We start from the raw sequence: 17,416 nt of genomic DNA, 5'->3' as shown, positions 1-17,416 counted from the left end.
GAAAGTATGAAACGCAAAATAAAATAAATTAAAATAAAATGAAGATATCTGCAGAAAGATAAAAAAAATTACTTAAAAACTAAAAAATTTAAAAATGAGACAGTAGGCCGGTACTGTTGAGAGACTTTGCCTAGAGTCCTACAATTGAGAATATGAGTTGAGTAAGCCTCTCCTGTTAATGAACCAAGTCGATCGGTCAATACATTATTTTGGAGGAAGCAACGTGATTGCAGCCTAGGCTGCCTTATTTTTCGACATTCTCTGCCCATGACATTTCGGTGCTCTCTGATCTGCACATAGCTGGTTATTTTTCTCCTCTTTATTTATTTCTCTTACGGTTGTATCCTTTCCTTTCTAGTCAATATTCCTTCTTTGTACAGATCGCAATGTAACCAAATGTATATCAGTATATAAATGAAATATCTCTTACGGGATTGGTAAGTTGAACAAATACCCTTTTACAAATCTTTCATTGTACCAGAGCCCCTATAGCTCACGCTTCCAACGTCCTGTTCTCTTTGTTCTTCATCAATGGCTTCTGCTAACTCTACCGTTCCATCGGTCTTTTCTCAACCAAACTTCTCCCAGTTAGTTTCAGTTAAGATGAACGGTACCAATGATCTCAATTGGGTCTCCCAGTTGCTACCTGTTTTACATAGCAATGACTTGCTACCTGCCCTGAGCAATTTGTTTGTGACTCTAAAGGAAAGCCGACTAAGGCTGTTAATCCTGACTTCAGGCACCGTCCCTCATCGCTTACCATCTTTCATCACCCCCCAATCATCTCCTTTAGACACCTCTCCCACCGAATATCCCTCTACACATCCCCACTCCACCAATTCTCTTTTACCACACATTAACTCTCTCCCTCTATCCCACCAAACCGATTCACCCTCTAGATCAAGATATGGTGCGGCCACTGGCTGCATGGCACTTGCTGGGTGGCCTTGCTGTCAGGATGGTGGTGGAGGATCCATTATTTTAAAAATGGTTTTTACATCTTTGAAAATTATCACATGATCAGATATATAGGTTTGGTATGTCACATGTACTAATGTCTTCCCATCCTTTTTGTTAACATCAATACTTTTTTCGTTAGGTAGTCTTAATAACCACGGAGATGATGATCAAAAGTCAAAATTGATACATGAGGTATGTAGGCGCATATTCTACGGTTGATGGTGTTGAGCTATTTTAAGGAAGTAAATTTGTACAAAGAGTAATGCTACATACAGTCGTGGAATGCGCAAACGCCGTGCAGTCGCTTTGAAAAAGAGTGGGGTCCACTATTAAAAAATTAATTTCTTTTCAGGTGGGTCTCTTATTTATTCACTTTTTTCAAAACGACTGCACGGCGACTGCATGCTTACGACTGCAAGTATCATTTCTCTTGTACAAATATAGCAAAGAACTCTGAATCTTCATTAGATTTGAGTAATATCTGTTGTTTTTCTTCCAAATCATCTATTTGTGTTCATTTTTTTCAACTTAGAAAATATTTCATTTCAAGTTTTGAAAGTAGTTCTAATTTCAATTTTGACCGAATTTCTGGTAGGATTATATTTTAATTATGTATTTAATTTTCAGGCAATAATTTAGATTTTTTTAAAAAATGAAAAAATCTTCATAATTTCAAATTTTGAAGCTGTTTAAGTTTGGCTTGTAGGCTTCATTAAATAATTTTGAGTTTTATTTCTAATTAATATTTTAAAAATTTTCAATCTATTTTGTATCTTTTTTCAATCTCAATTTATAGTTTTGTTGATTAACTAGGAATAATTTTAATTTTGGGTGAAGCTGTTTTACATCCGATATCTAATGACTGAAAAGCCGACTTTGAAAAGTACTAGGATCGAACCTTTTTGTTTCGAGGATGAATTCAAGGACCATTTTAATATTTTCTCTATAATTATTTATATAATCTCAATTCTTGACAAGACAAAACTACTACTTCTATTTAATTGTAGAAATTGCAGAAATCCAATCCCGAGTCAAGAGCAACCTATATACATGAAATTAAAAATCAATTGATGAAGTTATTAATGAATGGATTTAAAAAATATTTATTTTAACATATATTATACGTCATGTTAAATCAATCCTTTTACTTCGGTAAAGGAGTCGTGAACAAACGAAAGGCACATAACTAAAATTCGGTAAACTTTATTTTTCCAACTTTCTCACCAAATCCATCCCCCAAACCCTCAATTTTCCTTGAAATCCCATATATAAACCCAATATTCCAACACCGTGTTATAATATTGACAATCCAACCTCTCTCTGTTTTCATATTCAGAGGCCTCATCATCATCATCATCAATTGATAGGGCTATCCATCTGTCTGATAGGTCAGAATATAGCTTATTACTTTGTCTTGGTAGGGCTATCCATCTGTCTCATCGTTCTTGGTATTCTCCTCTACTTCATTTGGAAAAAGAGACCTGTTGAATATCAAGAAACACCTTCCATCAAGCTTTCCGCTCGTGCATACACATTGACGGATATTGATGCTGCCATGCACCGATGGCTTTGACACCCGCAGGATTGTCGGTCAGGGCCGTCTAGGAACTGTATATGCAGCCATGCTAGAACAAGGAGGACCAGTGGCCGTTAAACGGATACATCCACGGCTTGTGTTGATGAGCAATGCAAGATTCCGATTTTCAACGGTGATCAAGTCGCTATCTTTTGCCCAACACCCCAATATAGTGCCAATTATAGGATTTTCGGAAGCTCCAGGTGAGAGAATAATATTAATGGAGTTTGTTGGCTTTGCAAACTTGGAGTTCTATTTACGCCAAAGCAACGATGGAGCGTCTGTATTGGATTGGAGCCATCGTTTGAGGATTGCCGCCGGGGCCGCCCGAGGACTCGAGTACCTGCACGAGGGCAAGGCACCAAGCATAGTCCATGGTTGTGTCAAGGCCTCAAATATTTTGATCGATGCGAAGTTCTGCGCTAGGGTTTGTGATTATGGGCTATCTAATTTTATGGCTCCCCAAGAGAAGAATGGCCTAGTACTAGGGTATGTGGATGATGAGTATTGGGGTGATGGAGGGGAAAGTTTTTGCAAGGAAAGTGACGTTTATGGCTTTGGGGTTCTTCTGTTGGAACTTTTGAGTGGGAGAAGTGAAGAAGGTCTACTTGTTAAGTAGGCATTGCGCATGCCCTTGATTAAGGACATGAGTTTTCATGAAGTTTTAGACCCACGACTTGTAATTCCTTCTGAAATGAAGTGATCTCTTGTCAGACTGGGCAAAGCTGCTTCAGCTTGTGTTGGTAACTCGAGAAAAAGCAGGCTATCCATGGGTCAAGTTGCAGCAATCTTAAACAATTTGGAGATGGAGGTTTGTCTTTGATTCAGAGTCTATCCAAAATGATCAACCAACGAAACAGTGGTTATCGATTTTGAACTCAGATATATATGTATTAAAAAGTTGGTGTCTGCATGTCTTTAAGTTATCGGTAGGGACCAAAACTCCCGAGTACTAGTGGTCTAAAAAGGTTGATGGTGTATTGTATTTTCACTAATATTTCTCCACAATTTTCTAAGAAGCGTGCAAATGGAGAAATTGAAAACTAATTAATTTGGAGATTTGACTTTGAACAAATGATATTGCCATCTCAGTTACCATGAATTCTTGTGGCCTGGTTTTAAACATGATCTTCGCCATCTTTTAGATTTGTGTCTTTGAAAAGAACTAAATGTTCACATGATTTATATAGTGGCTCACAAAGGGCCAACATTATAATCTATGGTTGGAAGGTATATTTGTTCCTTTCATTTTTTTATGCTCGATCTTTGAAATCAGTTTATTTGATAGGTATAATTATATATATTTATATATTTATATAAAGTATTAATACATGGGATTGGAAGTAGAAATCTCATATAATTTGAAAGTTGAAATTGACTTATTCGGATAAATAAACGATCTCATTTCATTTCATTATTATAATTTTTTTAAATTTCTATACAAAATATGATAAATAATTCAATTTTTTTAAATCTCAAAATAATAATAATATTAAAAAATAATATTTTATTAAATTTATTTAAAATTATTTTATCTTATTATCTAAACGGATCTAAACGGAGATATAGTTGGGCCAGTACGGTAAATCTACGTTGTCAATAATTGATAAATCCAAGGATAAAGGCCATATATGTACGTAGGCCGAATTCAATATGTATCTATTAACTGGTTTGGTCTGTCGAAAGCCTTCCAGCACTGAAAGGCTTTTGATCAGGAAGCCGAAGCGAAATTCCAATTCACTAAATAGAAAGGAAGACTAATTTGCTTTTATAAATTGAAATGTTTTTATATGGTACATCATATTATAAAATAATCTGATATATCACATGAAACTATATCAATTTATGATTTTTTTTTTAAAGAGAATGGAATCCCAATTTTATTAATAAACTTCAATTATGGTGAAGTAATACCTTGCACAAAAAGAATAAGGGTGGATTACAACATCTTAAATCCTAAAATTAGAGTTCGTTTGGATAGTGAGATGAGATTCGATGGTTTTAGATGAGTAGAATAAAATATTATTTTTTAATATTATTATTTTAAAATTTAAAAATTTAAAATATTATTTATTATATTTTATATAAAAATTTAAAAAATTTATAATAATGATATGAAATGAGATATATTAAAAATATTTTTATATCTAAATGAGATCTTATAATACTGCCTAAAACTTCATGAGTAGCGAGGCTATTTGCTAGAGTGTTCACTTCTCTGAAAACACGAGTAATATTAAAAGAAAAGAAATACGTAGGATATCATTCCAAATTATGTTTTCAAGGTGATGAAAAATTTTATTAAACCAATTTATTCATCATATTAATTTATAAATTTAATTTTATTAGTTACGTCGGCAGTACTTCTTTAATAATCAATGTTCCACGAAACTCCCTTGGAAAACACGTAACTGTAGTGATAATAACGCCGACGTATGTCGGAAAATCTATATAGTCGACATATAATTAAGAGTTTTGCTACACAACCTCCACCACACTCCACACTCCACACTTTTTTAAATTTTTTAAATTTTTAATATTTTTTTAAATTTTTTTTAAAATTTATTTTTTTTAAATTATTTCAAATTTTTTATTTATTATTCATATAATAAATATTTAATAAAAGAAAAAAATAATAAAAATTAAAAATAATGTGGAGTGTGGAGGTTGTGTGAATAGTAGGAGGTTGAGTAGATTTTTTATATAATTAATGGGCCCTAGGCCCCTAGTGATAATAACAACGTAATTCAATTTTGGAAGTCTTCGTGGAAAACTTTCCGAAACCTTGGAAGTGGGAATACTTTCCAAAACCACATTTTCAAGAATAACACGTAATTCAATTTTGACTAAAATATATGGCGGAAGCTGCTGACGTATCATTAATGATAATATATGAGAAATATTTTTGTTATAAGAGATTATATAAATAATATTATAAATTAAAATGATTTGTTATATTATAATTTTATTTTTATTATAAAATAAATTTAAAATATCATACGAATGCACGTTAGATGTTTATAGAATTATTTTTATATAATTTGTTATAACTTGAAACTATTTTGATGCTTTGTTTGCTTTATAACAATTGGAGGATTAATTTGCCTAATTAATTAAAGGAGTCCTCGACGCAAGTCTCCTATAAATTCACCTTTAACGACTTAATTTATACTTTATATTTATGCTTTATATATGCCTTAACAATCAACGATCTTTGACCCCACCTACTGACCCACACGCGACTTTAGTCAATTGTGATTAGCCATGGATTCAATAGTACATTTTCTGTGGATTTTCATCGTGAGACTTTAGCAATAATAATGTTGCAAAAAGTAACCCTGGGAGCAAAAGTCTTTTCCAATGCAATCTTTAATTTAGACGTAATTACTAATGTTGTCTCCTGAAAATGGCAATATTATTGGAATTGACTGCAACTGCCTTCAAATTCCCATGGCGATGACAAATTATCTCATGTTGTTTTGTTATGTTTATGCTTCTTGAAATTCTATTATATATTGTACGTACGTTTTAGATTAATTAGCATGTATACATATATTCAACTAGGGCTGAGCACCGACAATGTCGACTCCAATTCACATAGCCTCCGATCTGACTTGTCAGAGCGGAGTCGGATTTGGATTTTTTTATTGAATTTTTTTCTGAACTCATTTGAAATTCAATTCGACAATCATGGGTTCTCACTAAATAGATTTAGGTTTCTAGATTTCAATCTTTTTTTAAAAAAAATATTTTTTCAATTTCAATTTTATTAATACATAACCAAAATTGAAAAAATAAATCATTGTACAAATTGTTGTTATTATACATTAGCATTATATGTTGTTATATGTTAATACTTATACATTAGTATTATATGTTATTATACATTATTGTTTATACATTAGTTGTTATTATACATTAGTGTTACATGGTAGTAATAGTTAATAGTATGGTGTTTACATATACTAATTAGTTAATTTAGTCTATTTATATTATAGTATAAACTTATTATTTTATAATAATTTACTCATATTAGTATATTATTGAATTTAATTAACTACATCAGTTATAGTTATATAAAATATATATGATTAATATGTAAAAAATACATATATTTTTATAAAATATGTACAATATAAGAGTCGGACAATCGGAGTTAGCTAGTACATCGCCACATCTAACTCTGACTCCGACTGTTTTGGTTAAAAAAGCTCCGACTCCGACTTTTTTGGTTTAAAAAACTCCAACTCTAATTTTTTTAGTTAAAAAAACTCCGACTCCAACTCCGATGAACAGGTGCGGAATCAGAGGCAGAGTTAGATTTTCAGATTTTTATCTAACCCTATATTCAATTGTGGACGTTATTTTCGAATAAACTCTATTCAATAATACCATTTTTCACATCACCATTATCATTGATATTTAAACTCTCACTATCACCATTATATCTTCATGTTCTCGCTCATTGTTACCACTACTATACTACTGTTGTCACCTCCATCGATTACCTCATGACCATCCAATGTCTATGCTGGTTGCTCTTAATTTTTCAGAGCCAAGCTATATGTAGTTAATTTATATTCTAAAATGATCAATCAATAATACAATTAGAGTCACATCGAACCTATTATAAAAAGCAAAAACTTTCAATTCTCAAGCAATATAGCTAGGATCTCATACATCATCTAGATAACTTTATCACTCAGTATGCGGTATCACAAATGGACTCTAATACCATTTTGTAACATTCTACAGGAGGCTCAAACCACATCTGGGACCATACTCCAAAAGAAGTAATCAATTATACAATTGAAACTCCACTGAACCCATTATAAAGAGTGAGAGCTTCTCATTTTCAAAAAAGGTAAGATCTCATACATCATTTACCCTTACCTCCTGCTTTTGGAAACCGTCTCTATGCACCATTAATTTGTCCTATTAAGAAATAATTAATAATGCTATATATATCTTTATTTTTTTTCAAGAGATAAAATTATCCCTAAAAATTGTAAGAAAATACAAAATTCCCAATTCTAGGAAAATTAATTTGTTAAGAAATGGTAAATATATTTAAAAATAAAAAAATACACTAGTTTTTATTTGAGAATATAAACTGTTCATATATTTTTTTCAAATTTTTGTATCTGATTGATTGATTTATTTTTATTTTATCTGTTTTTTCTTTCAGATTTCTGAGGTAGGGAGCAAATTACAATTTATTGATGCTCTGGGAGTGATTACAAACTGAGCGATAATTTGAGCTTGTTTCTTTGTTCATATAAACTACATATTTTGGAATAAACCTAGCTAACAAGTAGAAACTGAATATATATATATATATAGATATATACACAACAATAATATAGAAGTCATGTTATCGTGTTTACAAATTACAAATCTCAAAACTGTAAGTTTCGCAAACTATTAATGTCACTTAGGCCTTGTAATTTGTATAATGAAATCATGATCTCAATCATCTCATCTAATCATTATAAATTTATCAAAATTTTAAATAAATATAATAAATAATTTAATTTTTTTAAATTTAAAAATAAAAATAATATTTTAATAATATTTTATTTAATTTTTATCTCGATGATCTGAATTGACTATCTAAACCAGGACTTACTGTATATTCATAATAAAGTAAAGTTTGTTTTACTGTAAAGTAATTCATGAACTTCACTTTTATAAGAACTATTTGTGAATTGACTATTAATTCTCCTAGCAAATAATATATACTCTTCAACGTGCAAAAGCGCTCGGGGGAGAGATCAGAGTGTGTATTAATGATCTGAAAATAATAAATGAAGCCACGAAACAAGTTGGAGACGGTCCCCAATTCATACGTTGACGTTTTAAGTGTTAAAGCTTAGAGGCTAAGCTTTTGTTGCGTCACTTGCGTGGCTTCTTTGAGAAGCTCAATTACGACATGTCGGCTACTACAAGCAACAGATAATAAAGGAAGAGACTTTTATCTACAAGCGTGTTCTTTTTCTATACCTTGCGATTGCCAACCCTCCACCAATAATAGAATTCAACACAGATATAAGATTTTTCCTAAAATCATCGATAAAAAGATTTATTTTATTGTTATTAATTTATTTTTGGATATTTAACTTCAACATAAAATTCGCATTTGAATCTTTCTCAGGAAGGCAGACCGTCGTATTTTTCCGTTAAAGGAAAAGGGAGAAATTAAGCGAGAATGAGAAGGAAAGCGCCGCGTTACTTAATTGATCAGAACGTACGTACGCGTTATTTTGGTTGATTTGTGGCTCCCCGTCAGTGGAAATCGTATGTCAACAGCGATAAGAACTCATGCATGACGTAAAATGCTAAAAATGGCGGCTGGCTGAGTTGTGATAGGGTCTTGTCTCGCATAACTGGAGCATATATTAACATGAGATAAATTAATATACATTGGATCAAAGAATTAACGCAGCAAGTTTTTTCTGTAAACACCAGCCAAAACAAGCACGCACAGAGAGAGATCTAGAGAGAGAGGATGATTCGTTGCTTGGCATGAGAAGAAGTCTACGTGACGGAAGGGATTTGCTAGGAAGAATATACAGGTTGTTGGTGTAATATGCCTTGTTATTTTCATTTTTGTTGGTTCGTACGTACATTTCCCAAGTTTTTACTTACAACAGCTTTGAGTAGACTCTAGGTGGACACTGCATCTGAAGATCCCATCTGTCCGTCTGTCTCTCTCTCTGAAGAGGTGAAATGTCTCCAGGAATCCGGTTGCCTCCTATCCACTCTAGCTTATAACCTTTTTCACATCGAGTTTAACTTTCCTAATTAAGTTATTATGTAAGCTCAACATTCTTTAGACACAAAATCAAATAAAAGGAGAAAATAATAAATAAATAAATAAATAAACGAACCAAACCGCCATTATCCTCTCCTTGCGTATGGTAGCTAGAACCGTATCCACACGAACATAACCAAAGTACTTGACGTGCAAGCAACCTTTACTATTAATTCGAGAGATCTTTCTTTCCCTTCTCTTATAGCTTTCGTTCTCATAGCTAGAGTTCTCTTTGTTCTGTCTGAGGAAGCCCGGCCCCCAAGAGCAAATAAGAACAACACAAATTAATCGTAGGAAAAGGGTGAACTAAATTCCTTCCCTGACATCAAGAAGAAGGTGATAATTAATTTATTATAACGGAAACGTGCCTAAAAGCGGCAAATCATCTTGCTTTCCTTCGATCTTCTCCCTCTTCTTTCTTTTTTATTCTTTAATTTTGGGTTTTATTCTTTTTTAGTTACCCTATTGCGTATTCTCGTAGAGATCTAGTTCGCTCTATTCACTAGAAGTACTGGAGGAAACAAGACGGAAAATCCATTTATGGGATATTGGGCCTGAGAGCAAAACCGGAGAGATGACATGGTGCAATGATTCAGACGATGAGAGGGCTCTTCAGATAATCACGTCTACCACTCCACAAGAGAGCAGTATTCTCGACACGAAAACGGTTGAGGTCCGGACCATAACATGCCCATCATGTGGCCATGACATCGAATTCCAAGATCAGGTATTATTTTTTATATAAAAAAATATACGTTTATATATATCTTTCAGCCTATGTTTGTCCTTTTATATTTCCTTAAGTTTTCATATATATATATATATATATATATATATATATTTGTTTTGTTTATTTCATGACTAGTATTGTAGTACTTATGTTTGTCATGGACAATTAATGTGAATTAGACGGGAATTCATGATTTACCGGGACTACCAGCGGGGGTTAAGTTTGATCCGACAGACCATGAGATTCTTGAACATTTAGAGGCGAAGGTGCTGTCTGATACGCGGAAGCTTCATCCTCTTATTGATGAATTCATCCCCACACTAGAGGGAGAGAATGGAATTTGCTATACTCACCCGGAAAAGTTGCCAGGTGATTCTTGGTACCCTAGCTAGCTATTTAATTATCACATATATTATTCTTTCATGATCACGTAATTAATTAAATGACAATATATAAACATTGAGTCGATAACTCTGTTACGGAGCTAATTATTAATTTAAGAATTGGTTCTTCGATCTGGAGGCTAGGGGACTCCAGATATTATTTAAGGAAGAAAGTTACGTACGTACTTGATCAGAATGATATATAATTGCCACCTCGATCTCTTTAGGAGACGTTTAGATTTGAAGATGACTTGAGATGGATTGTGAATAGTAATGAGATGAGTTGTGAATAGTAGTGAGATTTGTGAGTTAAAGTTGCTGAATAGTAATAAATAGTAGTGAGATGAGTTGAGATGACTTACGAATCCAAACATCTCCTTAATGATCGAAGAAGAAAAATTAACCATGCAGGAGATTTCAAATTATACCTTCGATATATATATATATATATTTATATATATATAGTGTCAATGATAATATTTTAATTTTGTTGTTCCGTTCTTTTATCGGAATTGGAACAAACTAGCTTTTCACACAAACTGATCAAGTACTCCTCAAAATCTAAGCCATTTTTATTGCTATGTTTTTATTTGAAAATATGGAAATCTTCTCTGCTGAGGATACGTCTCCATGCATTCGGAGATGTCATTTTGAGAGAAACGTAAAAAACATGCACAAGGTGGATTGCTCACCTATCTTAACCAAAGAATAATTTATGTATGTTAGAAGCAAAAACTTAAGTCGGCTATATATGAGTATTGCTAGCTGACACGTATTAGAGTTGAAGCAACCGTTGCTCATTTATGTCCGTTTAGATATAAAAATAATTTCATCTCATCTCATCATTACGATTTAATTTCTCAAATCTTCATATAAAATATCATAAACAATTCAATTTTTTCAAATTATAAAATAATAATAATATTAAAAAATAATATTTTATTTAAATTTTATCTTTCAGTTTAATTTATCTCATCTCAAGTCACTATCTAAATCATACCTTAGTCATTTCTGGTCTAGCTAGCTGGCAACTCATCAGACATCATACATGCATGTTGCACTTTCACTTTTTAAAATTTCATATGGTCCACCTATATTTTTAGGGTTTTCTAGAGGCCTTTGTCTTTCAACTTCTACAGGCTTCTGTATTGAAAAACTAATGCTGATGCTTGGTCTGGCTGGTTATCAACGTCATTAATTAATTAGCTTGAGTTTCCAAGAGCAGCTTCTTGAATGGCATTAAAATAAAAAGAAAAAGACAAAAACACGAGGCCAGTACGGCCTTGTGACGACACCAGAGAACTCTAGCTATCTTTCACGAAAGACACTATTTGAATGTCTAACTGCGTGCAAGTACCTTTGCTTATTCGTTCACGTACATGCTCGCTCTGGTAGAAGTCGCTGCCAGAAAAATAATAAATGTGAGAAATGCAGAGTTGCAAATCATTTTTTCTTCTGATGGTATATATCTGATCATTCTGATATTCTCTGTGCTTCTACGTAGTATTTTAATTGCTGATCATCAATGCCAGCTCTCTTAATAAGAAAACTCTCTTATGAAGTATTCTTGGTGTAGGAGTCGGCAAAGATGGCCAAATCCGTCACTTCTTTCATCGACCCTCAAAGGCATACACCACTGGAACTAGGAAACGCAGGAAGGTCCACACTGATGAAGATGGGAGCGAAACCAGATGGCATAAAACTGGCAAGACTCGGCCAGTTTTTACTGGGGGTGCAGTTAAAGGGTTCAAAAAGATCCTAGTTCTCTACACCAACTATGGCAGACAAAGAAAGCCTGAGAAAACAAACTGGGTGATGCACCAATACCATCTCGGCAATAATGAGGAAGAGAAAGATGGGGAATTAGTGGTTTCAAAGGTTTTTTACCAAACCCAGCCTAGACAATGTGGTTCGAGTATTAAGGATTCGTTTGACACACGCAGCTTGAAGAACCAAAGTGCTCATGAGAACAGTCTTTTACCTAAGAATGCTGCCCTTGTGGGGTACGACAATCCTTCTTTTATCAACTATGATCAAGGGGGCCATAATAGGGAAATCACACCACAACTAATTCCCAACTTGGTTGTCCAAGGTGATGGGTCTTCCTTTTTTCGATTAGCTGCAGATACAAGCAAAGGAAAATTCGAGAGAAAATAGTGAATATTGGATGAGATCATAGTAATCATGACAACTACTCCTAATATGGCTGCTGCTATCAATATTACTGTATAATATTAGTCTCAAATAAGTTATTAGATTGAGATTTCAATGTGAAAAGCTGGGATCGAAGGGCATCAATAAGCTAAATGGATTCCGAAACATGGGGATAGAACATTAATTTGACCATAAGTAGCAGTACTACAGTTCTGAAGTTCTTTTGTGCAGGGAAGGAATATACTATATATCGGCGTTCTATTTTTTGAACTGTACGTACAGATCGAGGTGCATGCATGCTTCCTGCTGCAGCGAGCATGGCTGCAGCGAACATGCATGCATTCATACTTTACTATCATGATACAGGTTTTAGTTTCATCAATATTACTTTCATGATCTATATATATATACGGTTTGTTCTTTTCAGACACTTTTGACTGATTTGATTATACATACGGACGTACGCTCTCTATATTAACCTTTTGGCTGTAAACATGCCGTGATCATCTACTGTTACGGCATTTATATATGATGAGCATTTTTCATTGTTGTATAAAGATATTAGTTGTTAGTTTAATTTTCTTGTCAAGTGAGAGAAACGTTTCATCATGTCCAAGGATTCGTACGTACTTCTTCCTAGCTTGTTCATATGATCAAAGCTTTTGTTTCGCGTTGTTTTGTTCCATGATATACTCTGTCAAACTCTAATTTGGTGAATACTGAATAGCACAGCATACGCCGGGAAGTGGGAACTTGAAATGAAGCGTAAAGATCAAACGCGGATATGGGTTGACGCGGCATAAGCTTTGAATGATACACGAACACGTGGGCTTCGTGCCAACGTGCACCATTTGACATGCACCATTTGTTTAAAATTGTTAACGTATAAACTAAATATTAATAAATGTGCTAATTCATGTATTGGATCCACTCCACGAGGATGAATGTTAAAATATAAAATAAATATATAAATTTATATTTTTTTATTAATTTAAATTTTTGAGACAAGTAGTGATTTCAGATGGTGTCAGATCAGAGGTTCTGAGTTCAAATCCTGACTCACACTTCACTCAATTTAATTAAATATTATACGTGTTGGACTCATTTATTGAGGTGAGTATTAAGATATAAATTAATAAATAATAAAATCTACATCTTCTCATTCTCTTAAATGTTTTGGACAAGTGATGATTTTACATGGACTATATAAAAATAAAAGGAATCAAGATTCGAATATCTTTTATTTAGATTAATTTTTCTTAACATTTCTAAAAAAAAAACCAAAATATCTTATTGGTGCCGTTTGGATAATGAGTTGAGATGAAATAAGTTGAGCTGAAAGTTGAAAGCTGAATAAAATATTATTAGAATATTATTTTTTTAATATTATTATCGTTTTTAATTTTGAAAAAGTTGAATTATTTATTATATTTTATGTGGAGATTTAAGAAAGTTGTAATGATGAGATGAAATGAGATAAAACACTTCTTGTATCCAAATGGGGCCAAATGAGCTCTCTCTCTCTCCCTCTCTCATGAGCTATTGTTTCCCATTTTCCAGTGCTTCTCACCGGAAATAGCCTTTCTGTTTTCTTCTTCGAGATCTCTTTATTAATTTATTCACTCCCTTTATTCTTTTCTTCCTTATCTTGAGATGGATTTTAGTAGGAAGTTGTCCATTGATTCTAAATTTTTTTACTTTCATCGTGAAAACGACAAGTGGTGGAAGATCACTAAGAAAATCCTCGCAAGGTTACTATGCTTATTACAATGGATGTTTTGGTCGTGGAATGGCTAGCCACTGTAGTGTCTGCTTGTGATGCGCCGGTTAGTTCGTTAGAATTCTATAAGTCCAGACGAATTGGGAATTAGGTGTTGATTGCCTAGTGCTGCCAGAACAAATATGGTCATTTTCAGTTGCTATCTGAATACAGAAAAAAAGGTGAGTCGTGGTTTTATCATTATCCCAGAAGGATTGAAGGGTGAGGGATAGAGGTGATTTGCTGCAATGTTGAAGAGGCAGTCTCCAACTCTTCAGTTTCGAGCTTGAAAAACATGGCAGGTTTTAGAGGAACACCTCGTCTCCTTTTGCCCAAACAGTGTTGGGTCTGAAGAGGTCGTTTGCAGAGGTAGTGAAGAAGCCGTCCTCTTCTTCGGAGGCTCATGGTTGCTCGAGGGGCAAGCGGACTATCCTTGGGGTGGATGGTGGGAAGGTGGTGCAGATGGAATTCAATCCTCCTAAACCCAAGTATGACGCTTGGATAGTCCATGTAGTGCACATTACTGGACAGGAAGGATAAAATCGGTTTTATGTTAAGTTGGGTGAAAATGATCTTGTGCTCAATGAAGGATGGAGGGGGTTGCAAGTTTGGAGTAGTGGATAAGCAGGGGTTTGATGACATAATTGGCCGGTCTCTATGGGCCCAAAGCTGGGTGAGGATTAGAAGGGTAAACAAAAAAATTGGGTTGGGCTTGGCAAAAAGCCCGTTACACATTTGGCAAGAGAAGCCCCATATTAAGCTTGTTTTGGGGTTATCGGGCGTGATGCCTTCACCCCTACCTGCAGCGTCGACCATTAATTCACCATTGTTAGGACCGGCACAAACCTCGCAGTACACCGAAAATGTTGTTGAAATTGGAGGATGGAGAATTTCTGCCAATGTCTCTAATCCCATATGTGAGGAGTCACATTTAGTAGACCTTGTCTCGTTGGTTGTTCAACATTTATTTCCAGTGGAGGCTTTATTGCATACAGGGAAAGAGATTGGGGCTTTTTCACGAGTGATGCTTAACTCTGATATGAAGCAACATATATGGTGTGGATTGGGAGGTTTCTTGTGTTTCAAACCTGCAACTGGTTTCATGTGAAGGGGATTGTGCTTATGAGAGTAATGATCACCAGATTCTTATACATGTTCTTCCCCCCTCATGTGTTGTGTCAGATTGGGTTCTTAGAAAGGTAGAGGAGATTTTGGCCTGTGTTGGGATTTCTTGTGATGGTTTCGAAGAACAATTCAAGGCACTTCTTATAGCCATTGAATCTGGACATTCCTCGATTTTGAAATCTAATTCTAAAATAGAAAGGGAGCTAAGGACTAGACTAGAATGCTTTATCAATTATGATATCAAGGATGGGAGTGGAGGAGGGGATAGAATGAAAGGGAGGGGATCTCACCTTTTTTATGAAACCTAAGATTCTTTCTTGCAATGTTAGGGGACTTAGTGACCCTAACAAACTTTCTTATATCAAGTCTTTGTTACGTAATTGGAAGGTTAATATAGTTTGTTTACAAGAAAGAAATGTACACTTCATTGATAGATGTTTAATTTGTAGCTTGTGGGGCTATCCCTTTGTGAGTTGGGCTTATTTAGCATCTTTGGGAGCTTCGGGAGGTGTCCTTTTGATGTGAGACACGAGGGTGGTAAAGTCCTTGTAGGAATGTATTAGGAATATTACTGTAGCATGCTCCTTTAAAAATGCAAAGGATGGATAGGAGTGGGCCTATGCGGGCGTTTATGACCCAAACTCAAATAGAGAAAGGTGCCTATTGTGGGAGGAATTGGTTGGTTTATACTCTCTTTGGGACATTCTGTGGTGTATGAGTGGATATTTCAACATTACTCAGTTCTCGAGCGAACGTTCAAGTAATTGTAGCTCTTCTCCAGCTATGGAAGATTTTTTTGAACTCATTTTTTATATGGAGCTCTTGGACCTTCCTCTTGTGGGTGGCATCTCTATTTGGTCTAATGGTTGTGGCTAGTCGAGACTGGATCGCTTTCTTATTTCCCCTTCTTAAGAGGCACATTATCTAGAGTTATGCCAAAAGAGATTGTCCCGAGTATGTTCGGACCATTTTCGTATCTTGTTGGACGGTGGGGGCATTCATGGGGATCGAAGGTATTTTAAATTTTAAAATATGTGATTGGAAACTGATGAGTTTATTGATAAGGTTAGAAGCTGGTGGTCATTTTATCAGTTCACAAGGACTCCTAGCTTTATTCTTTCTAGTAAGCTCAAATATTTGAAACTTGATTTAAATGAGTGGAACACATAAGTTTTTGGGAATATCAATGGCCACAAAAATTCTCTTTTGGAGGAGTTGCAGGTTTTGGAGTCTGGAGAAGAAGATGGGGTCCTTTTTTAGGAGGCATTTTTGAGAAAAAAAAAATATTGTGGTTACCTACCTTGAGAGGGTGTTATTGATGGTGGAGATCTTTTGGGGGTAAAAGTCACAGGCCATTTGGTTAAGAGAAATGGATAAATGTACAAAAAGATTTCATAATATGGCCAATTTGCATTGCAGGAATAATGTCATTGAGATGCTTCATTCTAATGCTTGTGAGATCTCTTCTCCTCCTGAAATTCAGGATCTTTTTGTTCATTATTATGAAGACATTCTCTCCGAATCTTATTCTTGGAGGCCTAAGCTTGATGGGATGGTTTTTACTCTCTTGATCCATTTAGTGTGAGATGGTTGGAGAGACCCTTTGATGAAGATGAGGTTTTTCAAGTGGTTAGTGGGATGGCCAAAAATAAAGCTCCTAGACCGGATGTTTTTTCAATGGTCTTCTTCCAAGTTTGCTGGAAGATTGTGAAAGAAGATGTGATGTGGATTTTTCAAGAATTCTCCTCTTTTAAAAAGTTTGAAAAATCTCTTGATGCCACCTTCATTGCTCTAATCCCTAAGAAACCTGGGCCTCTTAACTCAAGGATTTTCAACCTATTAGTCTTGTGAGTGAGGTTTACAAGATAATATTGAAGGTTCTTGCTAATCAAATAAGCAAGATGATGGAACAAAT

General features: G+C 34.4%; 1 protein-coding gene and 1 pseudogene across 2 annotated transcripts; both read left to right on the top strand.

Annotated features, from left to right (window-relative positions):
* Positions 1–531: 531 nt before the first annotated feature.
* On the top strand, positions 532–3,359 carry LOC108983246 (annotated as a pseudogene).
* A 6,192-nt stretch (positions 3,360–9,551) lies between these two features.
* Positions 9,552–13,119, top strand: LOC108983954 (NAC domain-containing protein 73-like). Of its 2 annotated transcripts, none has more exons than XM_018955754.2 (4): positions 9,552–9,686; positions 9,832–10,077; positions 10,260–10,449; positions 12,040–13,119. In XM_018955754.2, the coding sequence occupies exons 2-4, from the start codon at positions 9,925–9,927 to the stop codon at positions 12,618–12,620; spliced, it is 924 nt and encodes a 307-aa protein (XP_018811299.1). In that variant the 5' UTR covers positions 9,552–9,686; positions 9,832–9,924; the 3' UTR covers positions 12,621–13,119. The 2 variants fall into 2 exon arrangements, with proteins under 2 accessions (XP_018811299.1, XP_018811298.1); XM_018955753.2 differs by having other exon boundaries at positions 9,808–10,077.
* Positions 13,120–17,416: the final 4,297 nt, after the last annotated feature.

Source organism: Juglans regia, chromosome 4, assembly GCF_001411555.2.
Source record: "Juglans regia cultivar Chandler chromosome 4, Walnut 2.0, whole genome shotgun sequence".
Taxonomy (NCBI): Eukaryota; Viridiplantae; Streptophyta; class Magnoliopsida; order Fagales; family Juglandaceae; genus Juglans; species Juglans regia.
This window is presented reverse-complemented; position numbering and strand designations above follow the sequence as displayed.

Bases quoted from the DNA above. Each gene is read 5' to 3' on its own strand.
- LOC108983954 (XM_018955754.2), top strand. From the start codon at position 9,925: ATGACATGGTGCAATGATTCAGACGATGAGAGGGCTCTTCAGATAATC. The intron at 10,078-10,259 runs GTATTATTTTTT...AATGTGAATTAG, and splicing joins ACATCGAATTCCAAGATCAG to ACGGGAATTCATGATTTACC. The intron at 10,450-12,039 runs GTGATTCTTGGT...TTCTTGGTGTAG, and splicing joins TCACCCGGAAAAGTTGCCAG to GAGTCGGCAAAGATGGCCAA.